This window comes from Brassica oleracea, chromosome C8, assembly GCF_000695525.1.
Source record: "Brassica oleracea var. oleracea cultivar TO1000 chromosome C8, BOL, whole genome shotgun sequence".
Lineage (NCBI taxonomy): Eukaryota > Viridiplantae > Streptophyta > Magnoliopsida > Brassicales > Brassicaceae > Brassica > Brassica oleracea.
In genome coordinates, this window is record NC_027755.1 from 16,640,224 (window position 1) to 16,664,549 (window position 24,326).

Genomic DNA, 24,326 nt, shown 5'->3' on the forward strand with positions numbered 1-24,326 from the left:
TTCTTCTGCGCCACAACCTCGATGTGATGCATATAGAGAAGAATTTCTTCGAGAACATCATGCATACAATATTGAATGTCCCAAAGAAGACAAAAGACAACATCAAATCGAGGTTGGACTTGCCGGATATTTGCTCAAGAAGCGAGTTACATATTAAAAGCAATGGACAAGTTCCCGTTCCGATATTCAGATTATCTTCAGAAAAAAAGTCGGTGTTGTTCAACTGGGTGGCATCAGAAGTGAAGTTTGGATATGTTTCAAATCTCTCTAGATGTGTTGAAAATGGTCAAAAGTTCTCCGGGATGAAGAGTCATGATTGTCACGTCTTTATGCAAGGACTACTTCCTTTTGCATTTGCGGAGCTACTTCCAAGAAACGTACATGAAGCACTTGCAGGTAGTATATTATAACACATTAATTTTATAATTATTGGTTTAGTTTGCAATAATATATGACTACTAATGTGTTTAATTGTTTTTGGAATATACAAGGCATTGGAGCATTTTTCAGGGATCTGAGCACACACACTCTTAAAGAAGAAATTGTGGAACAACTTCACGAGAACATCCTCATCTTATTGTTCAACTTAGAGAAGATATTTCCTCCAGCATTTTTTGACGTCATGGAGCATCTAGCTGTCCACCTCCCATATGAGGCATTGTTTCGTGGACCAGTACATTACGGATGTATGTATCAGTACGAGCGTGCCATGAAATATTTGAAGGGAAAAGCAAAAAACCTCGCAAAAATTGAAGGTTCTATAATTGCTAGAAGTTTGACGGAAGAAACTTTTCACTTCACATCATACTACTTTGCGTCAAAAGTACGTACCCGGAAAAGAGCTCCAAGAAGATATGATGATGGTGGTGTCGCGCCAACATATGCAGTTGCTGGTGTTCCAGACATGTTTAGCCAGATTGGGCGAATCGGTGGGAAATCGAAAGAGGCTTGGTGGTCGAGTGAAGGATCCATTGATGCGTTATTTTGAAAGGTAACGTATTTTATGAAAACTTCTAAACACATATAAGTGTAAGAAATATAATTTCGAAAGATTAATTAATTTAAAATGTGATTTTACAGCCTATTTATTTCTCAAGTCAAAGAAACATTCCCAGGAATATCCACAAGTGACGTAGACAGAAGGAAAGATCAACACTTTATTAAGTGGTTGAAGAATCATGTATTAACTCAAACTCTTATCATCACCATTTGAAGGTTGATCGATCAAACTCTTTCATACATGATCTGTATTTGAACGTTCTCTTTATTTTCGCAGGTTGATTATAACGACGACGCATATTACCCTACGTGGTTTCACGAAGTCATTCAAGCTCCACTTGCAAAGGTCACCACATCACAGATGTATTTCACACGAGGCTATACTTTTCACACATATGAGTATGGTAGACAGCGGGCGTCCAGTAACTATGGAATATGTGTGAAAGGCGAGACATATTTCTACGGGATCTTGCAGGAGATTATTGAAGTGGAATTCCTAGGGTTATTGAAGCTAAAATGCGTCCTCTACAAATGTGAATGGTTAGACCCTGTCGTCAACAGAGGTGTTCGGTTTAACAAATTCGGTGTAGTTGATGTCAATGGTGGACGAAGGTACAACAAATTCTTTTTTTGGCATACATGATCTGTATGATTAATTTCTACGTTGTCTTTATTTTTGCAGGTACAACAAATTCGAGCCTTTCATCTTAGCTTCACAAGGAGACCAAGTTAGCTTCCCTCCATACCCTCGGATGAGAGAATCGGGAATAAATTGGTTAGCCGTGATCAAAGTTACACCTCTTGGACGAATCATCAGTGGAGAAGAACCACCATTGCAAGAAGAACAGATAAATGAAGTCGATGAACCTGAACAACAAATTGATGACATCCGAAAATGCCACGGACGAAGCTGTTGAAGACGAGTTTAATGAAAATGATGATGGTTCTAGTGATGACGAGAATGTCGATGTATTTGTTTTTAATATCATTGATTTTCAGACTTAATGCATGTTATTTGATGGATTTAATCATGAAAATCCATATATATATACGCTGATTTTGTGTAAGGTAATGGGGGGGGGTTGAATTAGAAAGACGAGATTGAGATTATAAGTTAAGGAATTGTGGTTATAGAATTTGGGGTTTGGAATGGATTTGAGGTTAAAGGGAGGATGGGGTTGGGGTTTTGAATATATATGAAGTAGAAGATAAGGAAGATAGGGTTTGGGGTTTCAGATTTTAGGGATTTAAAAATAATCCTCGTGATTTCCTCGTAAATTAACGAGGAACTTACGACGATTTTTAAAATTTTTAAAATAAAGAACGCTGGGTTCGTTAATTCCACGTAAGCCGTATTCGTCGTAAAAAAATTGTAATAAGAAAATGCAGGCCTTGTTCATTCCTCTAAAATTAAAAAGCGGACCTCGCTAATTCCTCGTAAATGAACGACAAATGAGGAACTACCGTTGTAATATTTGTTCCAGTATCTTTCTTCTCCTTCTTTTTTTTTCAAATCTTTCTAATTTGAGAAGCAAACTGATGAGTAATTATCTATGATTTGAGAAGCAAATTGGTGAGTTTATTTTTGATTTGAGAAGCAAACTAGTGGGTATTTATAGGAAATTTCGAAAGGTTTTACGACCAATTAGCTTCGTCTCATTCCCCGTAAAAAAAAATCGGGTATGTTGATGTTTAGGTGGTTAGTGTAGGGAATTTAGATAGGTTTACAGATTTTATGTTAGTTAGTGTTGATTAGGTGATTAATTATATAATTTGTTAATTACTGTTGATGTTTATTTTAAAGAACATACTTACTCCCCATTACAGAGAGATGTTCGGTGAGTCTGGTAGTTGTTTAGACCCGTCTTCTTCAGCTCCTGGTTCTTCGGGTCCGGAGACTGTCCCCGACACTCATTCTTCTCAGCGAGTCTCTCGGTTCCCTCCTTCTAGTGCACCATCGGCTCCTCGATTTGTTGCACCACCGCCTCCTCATGATCATGTGCCTCCTCCGATGCCGGCCAGGATTCATCCCGATTTGATGGTGCCTCCGAGTGCTCCTTACTCGCAGTACACTGTCGAAGACCTTCCCGCTCAGCCAGGCAGAAAAGGCTTACCAGTCTTAGCCCCCGACCGACCGGACAAAACTTTGTGGTACGTTACATTTTATTTTTAAATTCTTTTTAAATTCTTTTATAACAATAATAAATAATTTATACTTTAAATTTTTTTTTCAGGTTTGGGGTTGACGGATGTGTTGCTCGGACCATAACCGAGACGATCAAAGGTTACTTCTCCGAGCCACATCCAAACTGGAGAAAGACGCCTATCCACGTCAGAAAGACGTGGTTCAAAATTTTCGTTGTAAGTTACTATTAATTAATTATATATACTTTAATTTTTCTTATGATTTAGAATTTTAAATTTTTTAAAACTAATTCTTGATTTATTTTTTTGTGTTACAGCAAAAATTCCATAGGTCCATGGGGATCAATGAGAGGGTGAAGAAACCGTTTAGCGCGAAAGCGCAAAAACGCTTGTTGGACACGGTCTCCAACTGGAAGGGTGACTGGATCGTGAAAGTGTATGAACGTGGCAAATCCCCTGAGCTCACCACAGATGTGTGGGATGGCCTCATCCGTTATTGGCGGGATCCTGACGCTATTAGAGTCGCCGAATCTTGCCCTGCCTCCCGTCAGACGGTAGATTAGCACGGCCAGGAGACGATGCTTCACTCTACGTGTCAAAAACTCCACGCCGGTGTCCGTCTGGAAAAGGTAATTAAATAGTTAATTTAATTAATTATATATATATATATATATATTTTAACTTTCTTAAATTTTTTTAGGCCAAAGAGACGGGAGAACTCCCGTCTCTTTTGTAACTTTACGAGAGGATCCACAAAACAAGGCGGGCCAATTTCTATATGCTAGGTCCGAGAAAATCTTCAACAACTTGGTAGGTCACGTTGAAGACCACCAGACCCAGCTGACCCAACAGTCCACCGACGGATTACCCGTCACCTTATCCACACTTGAAGTGGATAAGATTTACGAGTAAGTAAATTTTTTGAAATTTTAAATTTTTTTATTATTCATTTAATTTAGCTTTAACATTTTACTAACAATATTTATTTTTTGTTTTTAAGGTTGTCCCTAAGAAAAATGGACGTACGTTGGGGGTTGGTTCCGTCAACGATGTTTCGAGAATGCCATCGTCTTATGGTCAGAGTTAGGAAGATGAAGTCACTCAGCTGCGTAACGAGTTGGAGACGCAAACTGCGTTCACAGCTCGTGTGGGTGGAGTTGAGGGCTTCTTGGACGTTATAGCGGCCACAAATCCGGAATGGGAGTCCTTGTTGAGGAACATGCGCCGACAAAATCCTATTCCAGGCGAGTCATCATCCGACACACATGCCGACGCGGATGTAGAGAGGAGGAGTGACGAATTCTACCGGGCGATGAACGACCTGTAGTTTTTTTTTTTAACTTTTCATTGGTTGTATTATATTCAAACTTATTTATGTATAAAATATTTTCGTTTTTATTTTTATTTTTAAATTAGATTTTTATTAAAAAATGAAATAATTTTTATTATATTTTTTAATTCTGGAAATATCAAAATCGAAGTAAATTCGTAGGTAAATTATGACTACTTTACGTCGAAAAGTTACGAGGAAGTAACGAGCGAAATATTTACGTCAACACTACAAGGAAAGTGTAACGAGTATTTTACATGGAAAGATTTACGTTGAATTTACGAGGAAAGAGTTGCGAGGTATTTTCGAGGAAATGTAGCGTCCTCCTTACCTGGAAAGTTTACGTGATTTTTACGACGAATACTGTTCTTTGTTTTTACGACGAATTTTTTCCTCGCTAATTTACGACGAATTGGCGAGGAAATATGTGTTACTATGAACGAATAACGACGAAACGTGTTTCCTCGATAATTCTTTGGAAAACCTCTTTTACAAGGAAGTTACTACGAATTTGGCCATCGTTAATATTGTGTTTTCTTGTAGTGTTTAGCTTTGCATTTCATCAGACTTTACATCTTGTGTTTCAGGATATATAGTTGCATATATTGCAACAAACTATAATCTAAAGAGATTAGAAAGTGTCCGTATCAGAACCGTTAGCCTTTATTATTCTGAGAGCTGACTCTCCAACCATATACTATAGCACATGTTAGGGGAGATTTCAACGAAAAGCAAAGTTAAACCGACAGAACAGAACATGTCAAAGTAATCGAGTACCAAAACATAAATGGCAAACATAAAAAAGAATGAGATGATGAGAAAAGAAAATAAAAAAATTTGCTAATCAAACTGTAAGCCATGTAGTTTGTAGGAGGGTTATGTAATTGTTTTCTTCATTATGGTTTTCATTTTTCTCAAATTTAAGCTCATTTGCTCTTGGAGTTTTTAGTCTTCCTATTTAACTATTGACTAGTTATTGCTTAAATCTTCAAATGTAGAGGTTAGTTTCAGCCATTTTCTTCATGCTTGGTGTTGGTGAAAATGACGTGAAAACAGTAATATTTTTTGTCTGTTTTCACCATATTACTTTTCCACTTCTTAATGCACCAATCACGGCAGGGGATTTAAATCCGAATCTATGCTCTAAAAGTCATTAGTTAATAGGTATTCGTAATGATAGGTTAATGTGAAAAGCATTAGAGATGTAAAGAGGAAGTATAGTGGGACATGTAGTGTCCCGTGATTTGCAGGTTTTACGGGATTCATTCCATTTGTAATTGTTAGGTTGTTTTGACAGTTTAAGCATGCTAGACAAACTTAATCAAATGATACGGTTGGTTTAAAAGAGAAAACTAAAAAGTGAGTGAGTATTATTAAAAGGAAAAGTACAATAATAATAATAATGTCAAAATTTTGGGTCAAAATAACATCTTTATTCAAAACCAGTGTTCTAAAAATAGATCCAAGTGATAAAATGATTTTTCTGAAAGAATCGATTTAGGTGTCGTCCAAACGTAAAACGTTCACCTAAGCATTAATCATCTATAAACACTTAATTACCGTTTAACAACTTTTTAGCATTGTTTAAAACACAAATCAAATATAAAAGTGAGTTACAATTTAACAAAAAGAAACTGATGAAGGAGTGGGAATCAATCAAGGATAGGCTCAAGATATCTTCACCTTCACTCCACCAAGATAAATCTGACAACGACACTGAAGATTTGAGTAACCACAGCACATGCCTCCCAAAGACTTATTATAGTCTCTGAAAGGAAAGCAGACAGCTCTTACATGCATGCAAGCGATATATCATTCTTTTTTCTTTTGTTTATTATTTTTTGTTTTCGTCCGTAAAGTACGCCGATAATTTGAACATAAGCATAATGTTATGGCATCCACTCACAAATACAGTACGTGGTACATATCAGGTTATCCTATCTAGTTTATTTTCGTAGTTGTGGACCCAAATGCTCACTTGTGTTCAAGGGAATCTTGATTGAATCCAAGTTTTTTTCTGACATAGAACTTAGAAGGACAGTGTCATCCTTTATGGCTACCAATTGTCTAATCAGAGCTGTAAAATAGGTGGGCTGTCCAATGGGTGTCTATGTCCAAATATACTTGGGCTTCTATTAGTTATACCCATATTTCCAGATGGGCTTTAAATGGTCAAAACTGGGAAACCAATTAATCTATGGGTGTTTGTGGATTTGGTTAATACAGACATGGACGGCCCAATTAAAAAAAAAATCTAGGGTTTCTAAAATTTGGAGGAAAATTGGAAAATTTCATTTCATAGTGAAAGAGAGTTTATGTGACTCCTTTGGCGATTTTGGGGATTGAAACTGGGTTCCATCGGAGAAATTGAGTTTTTCCGCCAAAACCGCAAAATCAAGTTTTCCCGCCAAAACCGCAAAATCGAGTTTTCCCGCCGAAACCGTAAAATCGAGTTTTCCCGCCGAAATCGAAAAATCGAGTTTTCCCGCCGAAACCGCAAAATCGAGTTTTCCCGCCGAAACCGTAAAATCGAGTTTTCCCGCCGAAATCGAAAAATCGAGTTTTCCCGCCGAAACCGCAAAATCGAGTTTTCCCGCCGAAACTGTAAAATCGAGTTTTCCCGCCAAACTGGAAAATCGAGTTTTCCTGCGAAAACCGGAAAATCGTGTTCTACCAAAACCTAAAAATCGAGTTTTCTTTCCAAACCCGCAAAATCGAGTTTTCCCATCGAAACCGCAAAATCGAGTTTTCCCGCCAAAACCGCAAAATCGAGTTTTCCCGCCGAAACCGATGCTTGTTCCTTATCAAATTTAGCAAGGAATGCTTTTGTTCTATATTTCTCTACAAAAAAAGGAATGAAGAGGAACACGAAGGAAAAACTATTCCTTGTGAATGGTGAATTTTTTTGGGAATGATAAGGAATTCAGTGTTCCCTTTCGTTCCTCCGCCAAAACCGGAAAATCGAGTTTGTCCGTCAAAACCGCAAAATCGAGTTTTCTGCCAAAAATGTAAAATTTGTAGGCTTATAGATTAAAAATATAAATTTTTCTTATATTGTCCATTATGGACTTCATGGCAGCCCATGTAAACATGGGTGTTAGTGGGTCTGATCTTTAATGGACATGGTTCCTAATAGATATGGTCATTCTTTGTCCACAAACAATAAATAAATAGATAAATGGATATAGGCTAATGGACGTAGGCTAAACTAGTTTACGGCTCTGGACTAAATGACATTCATTTGACATGCAGTTAATATGAAAGGCATATGTTAAATCTATTCCGTACTTTGAAACCAATACACCATATTAAAGGGATCATATTAAGTTATTTCTCTCTTGAGCATGCATCCATGTGGTTGTTTTCTTGCACTTTTAGGGTCTGAGAATTTTGCAAGGGGGATAAGTCTTTTCATGAATAGTAACGTATATTTTCTCTTAACTGAATATGAAACTAACAGTAGGATAGTTTCTTGGTCACTGGACATTTGCGTGTATAGACAACTAACTTGCTGCCTTGATGGTATCATTTGCAAAAGAAAAAGATAAAAGATAAACTCTGTTCTGTGTCTGTGTTCTTAATCTCTTGTGTATAGCCGCCTCAAAGAACTAAATCTACGCTTCTGCTTTCTACCTGAAATGTTGTCACCTTCCATTACAAAACAGATTTTGCTAAATAATAAAAAAAAATAATACAAAAGAGTCGTAAACCTGGTGAGTGTCTTCCAGATGCAAGCAAAGCCTCTTCTGCGATAGGCTTCCACTGTTGAGCACATGAGCAATTAAGCCCAATCCCTACGCTGAGCCCTCTTAACAGAATCACCGTCCGAAGCACAGAGAATAGTTCCTCTGGAAATCCCTATCCCACAACAAACAAACAAACAAACAAACACAGTAAAGTTTTTGCATTATACCCAAACACACACACACACACACACACACACACACACTGACACACACACAACAGGTTGTACATTTACCTCAACGGATATCTTTTTGATGGAAGAGTCTTCTGAGAAAGGTTGCAGAACTGATACACCGGGAGGCATCTTTGTGTCGAACATCGTTTTGGCTAACTGGAGAAGTTCTTGCTGCTCATTCTCACACTTGGCAAATGTAACTATACCAAGTTCCCTATATATTCACCACGGAAACAACCAAGGGATCATCATATGCTACACTAATCTGACCAGGTGAATGTAACCAGCATAAGTTAAAAAAAAGTCTTATCACCAACTATTTCCTTCTCACTCCATCACAAGACTCTATCCCATAGGACAAACAAGTCCCAGAGGTAATAGTGAGTTTTTGAATTACCTAAAGCTCTGTGATGCCAATGAGGCATTGTTATCAGCGATGGAAATGACCAAATTTGCATAACCAAGTCTCAGGTGGTCAGGTAGTTCCTTCACTTGACCATAATCTAGCAGTGCAACCTAACAACGAGAAACAAGGTCACAAGTCAAAAATACATAAACAGCAAAACAAATCAGAAGACCCCAGTAAAGTCAATTAAGATAACTTGCCTCTGAACCTTTACAAATCAAGATGTTCCCAGGATGTGGATCAGCATGAAAGAAACCACTCTTCAGTATCATTTGCCCATATGCTTTAGACAAACTGCTAAGTATATTTCTGTGGGAGCAAGAGAAAAAAAAAAAGAGAACATTATCCCATTACACATCATGACAAGATCCAAATGCTAGTCAAGAAACAAGAGACCAAAAGCATAGAGAGAGAGAGCTTGTCCGTTCCTAGAAAGCTTACAGTTTTGCTGCCTCTGCCATCCTACCACGAGGATTTATCCCTCTTTTGGCCATCTCATCACCGAGTCTCAAGATAGGGATTCCGTTAACGTAATCCATCACCAGAACCCTCCTGTGTGCATTATGGTTACCCTCTGATCAGCACTAAATTTTTTTAAAGAATCATGAATGAAAAGATAGAAACCACATTCATGATCAGTGAAGCAAGACAAGTTAAAAAAGCCTATTGAGATAACTGGAAGGCTAATATAAGAATAAGTACCTGGTCACCAATTGTGGCAACACCCTGGGAACCAGAACAGGACTCTTCCTGTTGTTATCATAAAGAAAACGACGGATCTTTTCCATTGCATTGGCCTCCCTTTTGAAGTCAAATTCATACCCAATCTTGAAAAAATTAAAAACACACAAGGAGTTCTAGTGAATTGAGAGAGCAGTAAGATCCTAACCTTATATCTTTACAAGTGTACCTGCTTCTCCATTTCCTTTGTTATGGAGAACAAGTCAAATTTGATATCTGTTTTCTGCATGTATAATGCAAATATTTGCAAGTTCCGTATGTCGGTCATCATCAGTTTCTCAACGCCAGGGTGTTGAACCTAAACATGTGGTTCCACATTCAGACACTAATGAAAAATGCTAGAAAGCTTTCAGTTTGTCTAATGATTATTCTCACCTTTACAACAACATCTCTCTTGTCTCCCTTTACTCTTGCACGATGAACCTTATACCAGAAGCAACAAAGATAAAGAGTGAAACTGTATGTTTTGCTTAAATTGCTGTTACTAAATTTCTCTCATGATGATAGTATCACCATCTTAATCTTGTTTTTATAAGCATGCACAGAAGTACACTACAAAGGTTCTCAAACAGTTGTGTGATTAATCTTCTAGTACCTGAGCAATAGAAGCAGACCCAAGAGGCTTATCATCAAATGATTCAAACACTTCATCAATGCTTTTACACAACTCTTTCTCCAGGACAAGTCTAATTGAGTCGAATGGCGTAGCAGGAGCTTGATCACACAAAGTGACGAGTTTTCTTACCCAAGCAGCTGGGGCAAGATCAGGTTTCCCTAGAATTTGCGCAACCTATTGAAGGAACCAACGGTCTCAGCACACCAAATAAGTAAAAGGCAAGTAAGAATATCACAGTTAAGAGTATATTATATACACATTGGTATCACCTTAAGGAAGAAACCACCAAGGTCAGAGCACATAGCGTATATTTTGTGAGCAGCAAGTTCATGCTGCGTCTCCCACAATTCCTCTTGTTTCTTCACATCCTTGACGAAGCTCACTCTAAGCTGAAATACCTAAGAAACCACAACAAAGCAACAGACTTTACAACTTGCATGCAACAAAGTAAAAACTGTGAAGGAAGAAGAAGAAGAAGAAAGGAAACCTTATAACCAGTGTAGATATCGGAAGCACGAGCCCAGAACTGAAATGACCTTTGCCATGGCCGGAAACCATCAGAGAGCTTTTCTTGAATCTCTTTGAAATCTATCGCATGCATTTTCTCGCAGAGGCACAGATAGTCTCAAAAATAGAAGAAAAAGAGATAATAAAAAGAGGATAAAGGCAAAGACTTGCTGTGTGTGTGGCAGAACACCGCTTGGCCCATTCTTGGAGAGTTGAGCGCATTAAAAAAAAAAAAAAAGTCTTTATATTAGTATGAAAGAAAAGGAATCAGATACCAAAATAAAATAAAAAAATTACGGTTCCCGCCGGAATATAAGTAACCGACTAAACTCTAATTAAACAAAATTTGATTTGACTACGATCTTGTTCAGTTCTTTGTGAAAAATGATTTAACATATTTGTATTGCGATACAAGCGAAGAAACAGCTAAAAGATAAAAAAAAACTCTCTCTAACCGTTAAGAGTTTCCAAGGTGCAATTTTGAAGGAAAATACAAGGAAAAGAAACATGTGGGTGACATGCTCGCTCACAGATCGATGACTCGAGAGAGCTTCTGGATCCTGTTTAGCAAGAAATCTCCTTGCTTGATTGTTGCCTGGTAAAGTGCATTCTTTGCATCTGGACGGTTTGTCTCCAAAACACCTGCAACTTTGTCTATCTTGCAGTGAAGCTTCCCAGCAGCAATGAAGCGTGACAGCTCCCTGGATATAAAAAAAAAACATTATTTCATGTCAGTTCTAAAAAAAGAAAGAGCTCGTAAACTAAAAGTTACAGAGGAGCGTTTGTTAGTGTTGCTTACTGATCAATGAAGTCCACTGAAACACCAAATGCATTTGCCATGGCATCAACCGTCACGCTCTTGTAAGATTCCAGAAACTGAGAGTACACCACTGTTCTCACTTCCCTCATGTAGAACCGGAAATGTGGGTTCAAGTACTGGTCAAACTTTATCTGCTCTGCCATTCCAGCTGAGAAAAAAATACACCAACAATGGAGCTATTAATTATCACCCAGAGAAAAAGGAGTAAGCTAATCTGGACACTGTATTGTACTAACCAAATGCTGAGAAAAACGCCTTGTACTGGCACTCGTACAGGGAGTTCAAGAACTCAGAAAGGAACGGTATCTTCCCAAGAACGGTCAAGATCTCAGGTGCATCAACAACCTGTCCCAAATTAGTAGCAATTTAGCATTTTACTCAAAAAGATTCACAGAGGAACTGAGACATGGATAAAAATACCTTTTGCTTAAGAGAAACTCTGTCCAGAGTTATGATGCTGGTCAGGACGGTGTAAAAAATGAAGGTCTCGTAGGGAAAGATCTCATAAGTCGTGAAGGTTGATATAGAATCCAGAAACAAGCTGGCAGCCTTCTTAAAATTTCTGGTGGACATGCAGTACAAGCCTTCATAGACCTTTAGTCTGTTCTTCCTCTCCCAGTCACCACCCTCGTCAAACAACCTGTCATGGGAGAACCGATCAACGGTTTTATTTTCCCTTTACATTAAGGGTAGTCACAGCCAAAGAGCCTAAGCAACACTTACTTTTTGGCTTTGTCAATGCTCTTTGATACCAGATCAAAGTCCATGTAGAAAAATGCAAGCTGCAGTGTGTAGAAGACAAGGTCCATCTTTTGCCCAACAGCAACAGTTTTTCCTTCTGTGAGTTTTAGTTGCTCCAGAGCTTTTTCCTAGACTCACAAAGCAAAAAAAAATTTAGTGATTTCTCTGAAGTGCGTAGTGAATACTAACTTTAACAACATGCTCAAGTACCTTATCACTAATCCTAATGAAATACAGCCCTTTAGCAAGATGAGCTTCACGGACTTCACTTTCTCCCAAATTTTCTTCTGCATCTGCAATCCTAAACAAAAGAAAACAGAAGGAATAATGTAAGTGAACATCAACACCACCTATATGTAAGAAAGGGATGGAATTTTAACATCGAAGGTCCAATATATATATATATATTGTATAATGTTGTTAGCCTTCGATAGAGCACAACAATATGTAATGATGATTATCTCCAATTCAAAATGCAAAGACATCATGTTATGATGGAAAAGCTCAGTCCAATCTTGAAGAAGATCATTGGTAACATCCAATTCAATCAAGACCTAACTCCACCCAATACGCCTCGTATTCTAAACACAGGACACTTATTGATCATTCCTTTCCATCAGTCTAAACACAGGACACTAGAAACTATAGCTACATGAATCGAGGAAGCTGAAGATATATAGAAGCAAGATGAAGAGGGAAGCTTAGCTTCATTACATCACCTACACCTAACTCCACCCAATCGGCCTCGTATTTTAAAAACTGCACATAGCTCTGTAACATCCAATTCAAGACACCAACTTATCATAATGCTAGAGTTGCTCTCCATCAGTCTACACCAAGAGACAGTAATACGAGAGAATGCACTACCGATTATATCCATACGCAACAAAAGTTGCAATTTATTAGTCGGAAACTATAGGTACATGAATCTAGGAAGCTGAAGACGTAACAAAACTCTCCAAGAAGGAAACAAGCAGAAACTTAGATATAGAAGCAAGAGGAAGAAGGAAGCTTATTAGCTTACTTCTCGTCGAGCTTTTTAAGCTCTTCCTCGTTACTAGCCCGCATAGAATCCAACAAGCTCTGATCCAATTCCAGCACAGAAGACGCCGCTAGGGTTTCGTACAAAGGAGCCATACCTTATTTAAAAAAAAAAAACATCAGTAAACGAAAACCCACATAGAAAGTTTCAAACTTGTGTTCAGAGATTAGAGAAAGGAAGCTACTTTACCATCGGATTTGATGGAACTCAAGACGTCAGACTTGAGCTGGACTTTCTCGATGTCTTGGACATCGGGGTGAGTGAGGAGGAAGAGCTTGTGAGCTAGAATAAGGTGAGGCTGCTGAGTTCCTTCTGCTCCACCGTCCATGGCTGCTTGCTGCTACACACTCAATTGAAGAAGAAAAACTTGAGACTGATCTGAGAATTAGAGGACGAGTATAAATGAAATATGTTTTCTTGTGAAAGGAGGAAGAGCGAACCGGACCGGTTATTAAGTTATTATTTATTTATATATATTGAAAAATACTTGTCTTTTTTTTTTTTTTTGTAACCACGTAAATTTTATTAAACTGTAAAAGAATAATACAAAAAGTTAATTAACCAAACAGAAGTTAAATGATAAAATAGAGTAGAAGTACTTTGATGAATAGCATTTTTAGCAACATCATAAAATAGAGTAGAAGTACCTTGATTATTTTCCCTATTCACAAAATCAAAGGAGTGAGCTTTCCGGAAGATGTTGTATAATGACGTATGTCACACGGCACATTCCCCAATTCCATATGCTCTTTAACTTGATTAATAATTGTACATAACTCTTGATTATCTCCTTCAAACCACACTCTTCGCAAACCACGAATCCAAACTTGTTGAAGTTATAAGGAAACTTAGAGCTTCCCCTTCTAAAGATGTCTGCATCCTTTGTACTTGAACACTTCCCGTACCCAAGAATTTTCCTGAATCATCTCTTAAAATCCATCCACCACCATCCATTGTATCTCCAGAGCTATAATCAAAGTTACACTTAATCCAGCCTTTCGGAGGAGGTTCCCATTTTGAAGATTTTACAACCTGTTGTCTTGACCCAGAATTATGAAGAACAACATTCCTGTACCATTCAGTATTTGCATCAATAGCTCGCCGAAGATTTTCTATAGGATGGAGGTTCCTCTTCTCAAAAATGAATTCGTTTCTTGACTTCCATGATAACCAAAGAATCCAAAACACCAATTGTCTTTTACTTTCATTCTCAGGTAAGGATTCCATGAATCCAAATAAGCCTTGTAGATTATCTTCCAAATTAAGTGTTAAAACATGAGATGGTAAAATACTTGAGCATCTCCACATCGCCATTGCATGAGGACACATAAACAAAATATGATTGATTGTCTCATCATTTTGACAGCAACTTTGGCAAGTTGGATCAATATTTATTCCCCGAGTACACAACTTTATATAGGTAGGAAGAGCTCCAGAGACAACCCTCCATAAGAAATGTTTGATCTTCGGTAAAATATTGAGTTTCCAAATATTTCGTTTAATAATCAAAGAGCCTTCAGGTCTGACAATGGCTTCTCCCTCTTGATAGAAATGAGTTACTGTCCAATAACCCGACTTGACTGTATATCTCATATCCTTCGTGAAAGGCCAGACCAATCTATCCTCATTAGCGAATCTAGACAGCTTGATCTTTAACACTTGCTCTATATCTCCCGGCTGAAGATGTCGTTCTAACATCGGCACATTCCAAGAATAAGTATCCTTATCAATGAACTCCTCTACTCTCATGTTTTGATTGTATGACACCTGAATCACCTTACGAGGTGGGATCATCAGTAACCACCGATCCAGCCACACATTTGTATTTTTTCCATCACCTATCCTTACACGAAGTCCCTGTTGAAGTAGTTCTTTACCTACTTGAATAGACTTATAGCCATAAGAGGCATGCTTAACATACAAAGACTGTAAGAAAGTCATCGAATTAGTTCTTCCTTTGTATATTCTACTTAAAAGAGAGTTAAGGTTTTGCCATATCCGCCAAGCTTGTTTAGCAAGTAACGCTTTATTAAAGCTATATAAATCTCGAAAACCCATTCCACCCTCTTTCTTTGGTAGACATAATCTTTTCCAAGATACCAAGGAAATCTTTCTTCTTTCATCTTCTTTTCCCCACCAGAATTAAGAAAGAATTGCATTTATCTCATCACAAGTGGTTTTTGGAATCAAGAAACAACTCATTGGGTAAACCGGTTTGGCTTGAAGAACATACTTGATTAATACCTCCTTGCCAGCCTGAGATAAGAACTGATTATGCCACTGTGAGGTAATATCTTTGATGTTCTGAACAATTCCTTCAAAATCCTTGACTTTACTTTTACCAAATTGTTCAGGAAGTCCTAAATATTTTTCCCCTCCACCATTGACATGAATATTTAAAATATTCTGAATTTGAGTTCTCCTTTGTTTATCTATTTTCGCACCAAAGATTATCGAAAACTTCTCCAAATTGACCTTCTGACCAGAGGCCTTTTCATATTTAACAAGAACATCAGCCATACATGATGCATTCTCCTCATTAGCTTTGTAGAAAAATAGGGAGTCATCCGCAAATAATAAGTGAGATACTGATGGACACCGTCTTGCTAATTGCATTCCTTGAAACTTATTTTCTCTTTGTGCTTTATCGATCATCTGACTAAGAGCTTCTGCACAAATGAGAAAAGGATACGAAGACAATGTATCTCCTTGTTATACCTCTTGATGGTTTGATCTCCCCAAATGGTGTTCCATTAATCAATATCGAATAGGTAACATACTTGACACAAGACATTATCCAAGAGATACAGATCTTATGGAAACCCAACTTAGACATAATAGCTTCAAGAAAACTCCACTCTACCCTATCATAAGCTTTGCTAATATCTGTTTTAGTGCCATATATTTCTCAGAGCAGTCCTTCTTTGATTTCAAAGCATTTATTAGCTCATGAGCCACTAGTATATTATCAGAAATTTGTCTTCCTGGAACAAAAGCAGCTTGTGATTCTGAGATAATTACTTCCAAGCAACGTTGAATTCTCAAACCCAAGACTTTCGAGATCACTTTATACGCAACTGAGCACAAACTTATAGGACAATAATCACACATACTTGCAGCTTCAGGAAACTTGGGAATGAGACATATATTAGTATGATTAATTCCATTATCCATCACACCATTTTCAAAAAATCTCTTTACCATCTGACACACGTCCGGTCCAATAGACTCCCAAAATTGATGATAGAATGCTGCAGTAAACCCATCAGGGCCAGGGGCTTGATCTGCACCAACCAAATTCAGAGCTTCTTTGATCTATGTATCTGTAACCAAAGCAATGAGTCTCTCATTCATGTCCATCGTCACCTTAGGTTGAATATTAGGCAAGCACTCATCAAGAGATATTGTAGGAGATGATGAGAACATTTCCTTAAAATAGTCTTCAGCCACGTGAGCTATTGTTTCCTCTTGATAATGAATCACTCCATATTTATCTCTCATTTTTGAGATTTTGTTCTTACTTTTCTTCATTTTAGTCAATCCATGATAAAATGGAGTGTTTCTGTCCACAAGATTCAGTCACCTATTTCTGCTCTTCAGTTTCTAATACTCCTCTTCATCTCTATAAGCTTGATTAAGACTGCCACGGAGCTCATGAATATATTCAGTTAACACAATATTATCTCTCATAGATTGATTCAACTGACCACGGATCTTAACTATACGGGCAGCCGAGTTTGTTTGGTTCCTTCTTTTCCAGTTAATTTAATAATCTCAGTACGACAATGACCAAGCTTCTGATTCCATCCTCTAATAAACTCTGTTTGACCCCAATTGAAAAATACTTGTCTATGCAACTAAATAAACATTAATGTCAATTCGAAAACTTTTTATTTAGTGATTAAAGATTTTTTTTTTTTGTCAACTTCAATTTTATAAGCCTCGTGGGCTAAGCAAGTACAAAGGCTAAGTTACAAAATTAATCCTGGCCCAACTACATAACCGAAATTTTATCAAAAATATGAGTTCCGAATACAAACGTGTCAGTCATGTAGAAAAGGCTTGCTACGTGGCATTCATCTGAGTAAAGGGAGGGGACACCAAGCTTCTTCTCACCTCCGACGAAGACGCAAACCAAACGGAGATGCTTTTCCGATAATCCACCACAAGCTTGGCTCTACCACGATCTTGACTCCACTCAACCTTGTACCCTTGATATACCTCCCACCTTAACCTTGATTGCTTAAACCAGAGAGGCCTTTTATCCACCGTAATTTACGCCGGAGAAAACAAAAGTTCGATCGAGAGAAAACCCTTTGCCGGACGGTCAAAGTAACGCCGACTCTTCTGAATCTATCTCATAATCGACTTCAGGAATCCATCAAATTCAATCATCCTTCAAGAAAAGATGCTTCACCCTTACGCCAATTAAAGGCTATTTTTTTTTGGTAAAGACGGATTCTCTGTGAAAGTGATTGAAGTGAACCGTGAAAAAGGTTTCTGCTTAGAAATCAACGGGATTAGAATTAAAACGGAGTCGAAGGTAAAAGATAAAACCGATCAAAACATGATCGGGATTTTATTAAATTTCAAACCAAACCGGAAAATAAACTTGAACAACATATCCTAATTTGGTTTGAAAACCAAAAACAAAATCACCTATGCAAAATTTATTATCCGCTATTCGGAAGAAAACATCGATCCTAAGATCGAAACTATATTACAATAAAAACAAAAAGGAGACGGAAAGAGGAGATAACCTATTAAAGATTCAATAGTAGTTTCATTAGACTCGAACATCAGAGAATACAAGTAAACAGTAATTATATAAATTAATAAAATAATAATAATAATTTGGTGGCACATTATTCAATTTCTCATGGTTGTCACACAAAGTGTTTTTAGTGTTGTGCTCCCATCAAAGATAGTTTTAACATATATATATATTCTCTCTGTATCTTGTAACTAGCTGCAGATTGACTTGGAGCTGCAAGGCCGATGAGAAAATTGTAACGAGGATGGTGCCTCCTGGTGTTTCAGTGCTAATGAGTCTTTCAACTGAATGCTCTCTCTGTCTAGAGTGAGGGACTCTAGTTCTTGTACAGCTCCAAAGAGGATGGTGCCTCCTGGGGTCTCATATACACCTCCTGATTTCATCCCAAACAAACGATTCTCCACCATGTTGATTCGTACTATTGTGTTTAGCTCAGAGAGGAGGGTAGCAGCCAGCAGGAGAGAGAAAGAGAGCCTTTCCCGTTGAGTGCCACGAGGAGTCCACATTCTGTCCCGATCTCAATATATCTGTTTAAGTAGAAGAGAACTTTACATCATGGAGAGACTTGATTAACAAGAGCTCCTAGACAAATCCTGAACTGCTGCCTATACTCTTTTTCAAAGCTGTGAGCTCTTTAGGTAACACAACTCAATTACAGTTAGCTGAGCTGTTAACAAACTACATACAGTCCATTATGCTCTTTCCACTATACTCACACAAGGACTTGTCAACATACCAAACAAAACTTTAGAGAAAGAAAGCTTACTCAGGCTGATCAGGAGCATCTTCGGGATCTACACTCATCATATACATATGTTTCTTCCGCTCGTTTGCTAGATCTTCCAATATATCACCCTTTCAACAAAAGAAAATAGAAACTGGAGCATGAGAATAACTGGATCATTTGCATCCAAGAAGGGAATATATATGAATTCTATATTACCTCATGACTAAGGTGCCAGAGGTTTCCTGTCCCTGCTGTAAATAGACAGGAACGTCATGCTTCTTGGCATACTCAACAGCGTCTTCCCTGCCTAGGATTTCCCATTCTCTCCATGGTGCCACAACTTTAAGTTCAGGGATTCAACGAGAAGAAGATGAGCTCTAACCGAACCTGGTCACTCATTCAATAAGTGATGCAAGAATCGATAAGTGTGTTTTTCCCGACGTGACACTTTAGAAATAGCAAGACAATCCAAGTACTTGCCTGGTCATCATTTCCTTAGCCAGTACCACCCATGTGAAACGGCATCAGCTCCAACCTCTGCTACTACATCTACCATTGCCTCCCTAATCATTTAGAAATTGTATTAGTGATAATAACAGAACATTCAAAAGATGTAATCAGATAGTAGAAATATTTGGGTTCCTCACAACATAATCTCTAAGACAAGCAAGGTTTTTCGTTCATATATGGCACCAGCTCTAAGACAAGGGAATATGTAATCATTGACAAACTCCTCTGTGAGAAGCACCACTAGCCTTAGCCTTTTGTTCCAAACCATCCAACACTTTTATGCCTGTCATATCAAAGCATTTAGAGGTTAATCTTGGTTCAAAAGCCTGCACGGAAGTACTCTATACCCAAAATGGAAAGATAGACGTTTTCACCTTGCAAAGATTAATATCTGCAACTAACTAAAGTGATGATGACTTGAGACAGCTTCTGGATCCTGTTTAGCTAGAAATCCCCTTGCTTGATTGTTGCCTGGTAAAATGCATTCTTTGTCTCCAAAACACCTGCAACTTTGACTATCTTGCAGTGAAGCATGACAGCTCCCTGGATAAAAATATTATTTCATGTCAGTTATAGAAAAAAGAGCTCGTAAATTAAAAGTTACTGAGCGTATGTTAGTGTTGTTTACTGATCAATGAAGTCCACTGAAACACCAAAGGCCTTTGCCATGGCATCAACCGTCACGCTCTTGTAAGATTCCAACAAACTGAGAGTAAACCACCGTTCTCACTTCCCTCATGTAGAACCGGAAATGTGGGTACAAGCAACGGTCAAACTTTATCTGCTCTGCCATTCCAGCTGAGAAAAATACACCAACAATGGAGCTATTAATTATCACACAGAGATAAAAGCAAGCAAAAAGCATACACAAATAAGACAGTAAAGCAAGCTAATCTGGTCCTTGTATTGTACTCACTAAATGCTGAGAAAAAAAAATGCCTTGTACTACTGGCACACGTACAGGGAGTTCAAGAACTCAGAAAGGAAGGGTATCTTCCCAAATTAGTTGAGCAATTTAGCATTTTACTTCACATCCTCAAAGAAAAACTTCAACAAATAAAAAAAAAAAACAAGGTTCACATCACTATGGTACTAAGTCCAAAGACAGAATGTTATCTATAACTAAATTCAAAATAGAGGAGTGAGACATCGATAAGTACATTTTGCTTGAGAGAAACTCTATCCAGAGTTATGATGATGGTCAGCACAGTGTAAAAAAAATGAAGGTCTCGTAAGGAAAGATAGAATCCAGAAATAAGCTGGCAGCCTCGTTAAAATTTCTGGTGGAACTTACGGAATGGATACGGCGATCCCGCCGGGTTTTTCTAGGTCTCTGTCGGGGTCTATGGGAAATTGGAAGCCGCGGAATGAGATAACGGGAATAGCGAACCTATTGGAGAGATCGGGTACTGAGAAGATTCAAAAGGAGATTATGGATTTGGGGGAAAAGAAACAAGGATCGGAGAACGTTGCGAAGAGATCGGAGAATGAGGGAGTATCTTGGGCAGAGATAGCGCAAGAGAAGAAAGTTCTGAAGAAATACGATTTGAAGATAGAAGACTTGGAGGGTGGGAAAGCTGTAGAGATTCCAGATGAGGTTATCGAACAAGCAGATCTCCTTTGGGACGACTACTTGATTGGTAAATTTCTCGATACTGCTCCACATGTGGCTAGAGTTCATGCGATTGTAAACAGGATTTGGAATCAAGGAGAAATGAAGCAGCAGATTGATGTTCAAGTAGGGGATGACACAACTATGAAGTCCAAAGTTCTGAACCCAGTGATGAGAGCTCGAATCGTTCAGAGAGGCATGTGGAACATAGGAAATGTACCTTTGGTGGTGATGAAGTGGACTCTGGATGACTTGAAGGAGAAACCTGAAATCAAGTCAATACCGATGTGGGTGTATCTTAAAAATGTGCCGATGAACATGTATTCATGGCGGGGGCTGAGTTTCATCGTGAGTGCAGCTGGCTTTCCGGTTAGGCTTCACCCAGAGACAGCGTCTTGCTCGAACTTCAAACTAGCAAAGATTTTTGTTAATGTTGATCTATCCAAGGAGTTGCCGGATAAAATAAACTTTACGAAGAAGGGGAAATCACATTTGGTTGAGTTCATCTATCCTTGGTTGCCGCTGAGATGTAGTACGTGTGGAAAATGGGGACATGTAGAAAAAGTCTGTGTTATGAATAAGAAGGACGGATCAGAGAAATCAGTTACGCAGATCATACATGAGGATACTGAGAAGAGAGTTGGAGATATGGAAAAAGAGAAAGAAGATAGTAAGTCGAAGGAAAAGGAGATGGAAGAGAATATTGGATCAACAAAGAAGAGTTCTGATCTTGAGACAATTAAAGAGATGGAAGTTGAAGAAGGGGAAATAGAGGAGAACTGGCAGGATGTAACTCCAAAGAAGGCTTGTAGAAGCTCAACTTTAAAGTTTGGTCAGGTGAAGATCTTGACGCCTTCAAGGTTTCCAAACTTACTGGAGGTAGATGAGAAAGGGGATGTGATAAATGTAGTGGAGACTGAGGAGATTCTGAGTGTAGTGGAAGAGATAATGGAGGAAGGTGTTGATACAGAAAGGGTAATAGAAGAAAATAAGGAGAAAGAGAAAGAAGATATTGATGCAGAGCGAAAGGAAAATGACTGTGAGATGCAGAAGGAAGAGAATAAATTTGAAGAAAATCAGAATCAGGGTATTGCGGGGATTCAGATTACTCAGGAGAACTGGCCTGATTTGGCAAGTGCTTCTAAGATCAGACCTTCTCTACCTAGAAGATCAAAAACGTTGCATCGAGCGGTTCAAGTTCCAGAATCGTTTGGAAATATGGGGAAACGCAGTAAAAACTCATCTCAATGACATGTTTTTTCTGGAACGTTCGGGGGTTTAACAAGCAATCAAAGCATCGAGTGGTAAATAAGTGGATTCAAGACAAAGGGTTACAATTTGGAGCATTGTTGGAAACAAGAGTAAAAGAGAGGAAATCAACACAAATGATCTCATCGGTATTTCAAGGTTGGTCAGCTGTAAATAACTATGAGTACAACAGAAAGGGGAGAATTTGGGTGGTCTGGAGTCCACAAGTTAGAATAACCCCGGTTTTCAAGTCAGATCAGATCATAACAATGTCGGTTTTGCTAGAGGGGAAAGAGGAGGAATTATTTTGTTCATTTGTCTACGCAGAGAACATTATGGAGAAAAGGAAAGAATTATGGAGAGATATCAAAGATCATCACGATTCACAAATGTTTCGAAATAGAGAATGGATTATTATGGGAGATTTTAATGAGGTACTTGATGGGGAAGAGCACTCAAGTTATCAGGATTCGGGGTTGATGACTTCGGGTATGAGGGATTTTGAGAGTGTGATTCAGCATTGCAGACTTTTGGATATGGGTTTTCAGGGTCCAAAGTTCACATGGTGTAATAAGAGAGATGAAGGGACTATTAGTAAGAAGTTGGATCGCATTTTAGTGAATGAAACTTGGTTGAATAAGCGTACACAGGCTTATGGAGTTTTTGAGGCTGGAGGAGTATCTGATCATTTAAGGGGAAGATTTCATTTGGATGTGGAGGTTACTAGGAAAAGAAAGCCGTTTAAGTTTACAAATGTGGTTGCAGAAACAGCAGAGTTCAAGGAGATCATTGCGAACTACTGGAGAGATACTCAACCTTTGTTTCAATCAACCTCAGCGCTCTTTAAATTTTCAAAGTACCTTAAAGGGTTGAAACCTCATCTGCGATCTTTAAGTAAGAATAAACTGGGGGATCTTACTCAGAAAGTGAAAGAAGCTTTTAGTGATTTATGTGAGAAACAAGAAAGATTGATGGAAGCTCCTTCTATGGAAATGTTCAAGCAGAGTATGAAGCTGTAGTGAGATGGCAACGGGTTTCAGATATTGAGGAGAAGGTGTTAAAACAGAGATCAAAAATACATTGGTTGCAAGTTGGTGATAAAAATAACAAGGCTTTCCACACTGCAGTAAAGGTTCGAGAAACAAGAAATGCAATCAGAGAAATCAAATGTCCTGATGGAAGTACAGTAACTAAACAGGAGGGTATAAAGAAGGAAGCTGAAAGATTCTTCAATGATTTTCTTACCTATGAGCCACTGGATATTGGAGGAAAAACAGTTGAAGAGATTCAGAGTTTCGTTCCTTTTAGATGCAGTGAAGAAGAAAGAGGAAGACTTATAAGAGTGGTTTCAGAGGAGGAGGTGAGAGAAGTTGTATTGAAAATGCCTAGTAACAAATCTCCAGGTCCGGATGGGTTTACAAGTGAATTCTTTAAATCATCATGGAGTGTGATAGGAAAAGACTTCACAACTGCTGTACAATCTTTCTTCAGCAAAGGCTTCCTCCCAAAAGGTTTAAATTCTACCATTCTGGCGCTTATACCTAAGAAAGACAGAGCACAAGAAATGAAGGATTATAGACCGATCTCGTGCTGCAACGTGCTGTACAAAGTGATATCAAAAATCATTGCCAACAGATTGAAAGGTACATTACCCCAGTGTATCTCGTATAATCAATCTGCATTCGTGAAGGACAGGCTTCTGGTGGAGAATTTATTATTGGCAACAGAGATAGTCAAAGATTATCATAAAGAAGATGTCTCACCTCGCTGTGCCATGAAGATAGATATTGCAAAAGCTTTTGACTCAGTTCACTGGCCGTTTCTGTTGAATACATTAAGAGCTTTGAACATGCCTGATGAATTCATACATTGGATCAAGTTATGTGTGTGCACGGCCTCGTTTTCAGTACAAGTGAATGGAGAGCTTGCGGGTTTCTTTCAGAGCAAGAGAGGATTGAGGCAAGGGTGTGCTTTATCTCCCTACCTGTTTGTGATTTGCATCAACGTTCTCTCTGGTATGCTTGACAAAGCCGTGGAAAGGAAGCAGATTGGTTACCATCCTAGATGCAAAAACATTCTACTCTCCCATCTATGTTTCGCAGACGATCTGTTGGTTTTCACTGATGGTACGAAAAGGTCTATCGAAGGAGTGCTCAGGATATTCAAGGAATTTGAAAGCTGTTCTGGTC

At 38.3% G+C, this 24,326-nt stretch overlaps 4 protein-coding genes and 2 long non-coding RNA genes across 7 annotated transcripts; 2 read left to right on the forward strand and 4 right to left on the reverse strand.

The window, feature by feature from the left end:
* Positions 1–7,862: 7,862 nt before the first annotated feature.
* Positions 7,863–10,852, reverse strand: LOC106308016 (uncharacterized aarF domain-containing protein kinase 1). Its single transcript, XM_013745124.1, has 12 exons — positions 10,644–10,852; positions 10,426–10,554; positions 10,136–10,330; positions 9,916–9,963; positions 9,710–9,838; positions 9,502–9,626; positions 9,241–9,351; positions 9,000–9,108; positions 8,791–8,909; positions 8,454–8,607; positions 8,185–8,332; positions 7,863–8,107 (listed from the first exon to the last, which is right to left on the reverse strand). Exons 1-12 carry the CDS (start codon positions 10,755–10,757, stop codon positions 8,052–8,054), a joined length of 1,437 nt encoding a protein of 478 aa, XP_013600578.1. The 5' UTR covers positions 10,758–10,852; the 3' UTR covers positions 7,863–8,051.
* Positions 10,853–11,034: 182 nt separating this feature from the next.
* On the reverse strand, positions 11,035–13,695 carry LOC106307870 (26S proteasome non-ATPase regulatory subunit 6 homolog). The gene is made up of 8 exons (XM_013744953.1): positions 13,456–13,695; positions 13,249–13,363; positions 12,435–12,525; positions 12,207–12,352; positions 11,904–12,123; positions 11,720–11,828; positions 11,463–11,631; positions 11,035–11,364 (listed from the first exon to the last, which is right to left on the reverse strand). Exons 1-8 carry the CDS (start codon positions 13,592–13,594, stop codon positions 11,190–11,192), a joined length of 1,164 nt encoding a protein of 387 aa, XP_013600407.1. The 5' UTR covers positions 13,595–13,695; the 3' UTR covers positions 11,035–11,189.
* A 4,437-nt stretch (positions 13,696–18,132) lies between these two features.
* On the reverse strand, positions 18,133–19,160 carry LOC106307663. The gene is made up of 3 exons (XR_001263372.1): positions 18,984–19,160; positions 18,807–18,895; positions 18,133–18,567 (listed from the first exon to the last, which is right to left on the reverse strand). It is a non-coding gene; the product is annotated as an uncharacterized LOC106307663 (long non-coding RNA).
* Positions 19,161–19,246: 86 nt separating this feature from the next.
* LOC106307662 lies at positions 19,247–20,324 on the reverse strand. 2 transcript variants are annotated; one of them, XR_001263370.1, is made up of 5 exons: positions 20,194–20,324; positions 19,906–20,075; positions 19,652–19,820; positions 19,461–19,560; positions 19,247–19,330 (listed from the first exon to the last, which is right to left on the reverse strand). It is a non-coding gene; the product is annotated as an uncharacterized LOC106307662 (long non-coding RNA). The 2 variants fall into 2 exon arrangements; XR_001263371.1 differs by having other exon boundaries at positions 19,415–19,560.
* A 250-nt stretch (positions 20,325–20,574) lies between these two features.
* LOC106308772 lies at positions 20,575–22,124 on the forward strand. Its single transcript, XM_013745896.1, has 2 exons — positions 20,575–22,020; positions 22,056–22,124. Exons 1-2 carry the CDS (start codon positions 20,575–20,577, stop codon positions 22,122–22,124), a joined length of 1,515 nt encoding a protein of 504 aa, XP_013601350.1.
* Positions 21,692–23,180, forward strand: LOC106307660. Its single transcript, XM_013744674.1, has one exon. It carries the CDS (start codon positions 22,137–22,139, stop codon positions 23,154–23,156), a length of 1,020 nt encoding a protein of 339 aa, XP_013600128.1. The 5' UTR covers positions 21,692–22,136; the 3' UTR covers positions 23,157–23,180.
* Positions 23,181–24,326: the final 1,146 nt, after the last annotated feature.

Excerpts from the sequence above, each read along its gene's own strand:
- LOC106307870 (XM_013744953.1), bottom strand. The coding sequence starts at position 13,594 with ATGGACGGTGGAGCAGAAGGAACTCAGCAGCCTCACCTTATTCTAGCT. Across the intron at positions 12,526-13,248 it reads CTTAAAAAGCTCGACGAGAA|GATTGCAGATGCAGAAGAAA; the intron begins GTAAGCTAATAA and ends TCTTTTGTTTAG. Across the intron at positions 12,353-12,434 it reads TCATTAGGATTAGTGATAAG|GAAAAAGCTCTGGAGCAACT; the intron begins GTACTTGAGCAT and ends TTGTGAGTCTAG.
- LOC106308772 (XM_013745896.1), top strand. The coding sequence starts at position 20,575 with ATGGATACGGCGATCCCGCCGGGTTTTTCTAGGTCTCTGTCGGGGTCT. Across the intron at positions 22,021-22,055 it reads AGGAGAACTGGCCTGATTTG|AAGATCAAAAACGTTGCATC; the intron begins GCAAGTGCTTCT and ends TTCTCTACCTAG.
- LOC106307660 (XM_013744674.1), top strand. The coding sequence starts at position 22,137 with ATGACATGTTTTTTCTGGAACGTTCGGGGGTTTAACAAGCAATCAAAG.
- LOC106308016 (XM_013745124.1), bottom strand. The coding sequence starts at position 10,757 with ATGCATGCGATAGATTTCAAAGAGATTCAAGAAAAGCTCTCTGATGGT. Across the intron at positions 10,331-10,425 it reads TTGGTGGTTTCTTCCTTAAG|GTTGCGCAAATTCTAGGGAA; the intron begins GTGATACCAATG and ends TTCCTTCAATAG. Across the intron at positions 8,333-8,453 it reads TCAAAAAGATATCCGTTGAG|GGATTTCCAGAGGAACTATT; the intron begins GTAAATGTACAA and ends GTTGTGGGATAG.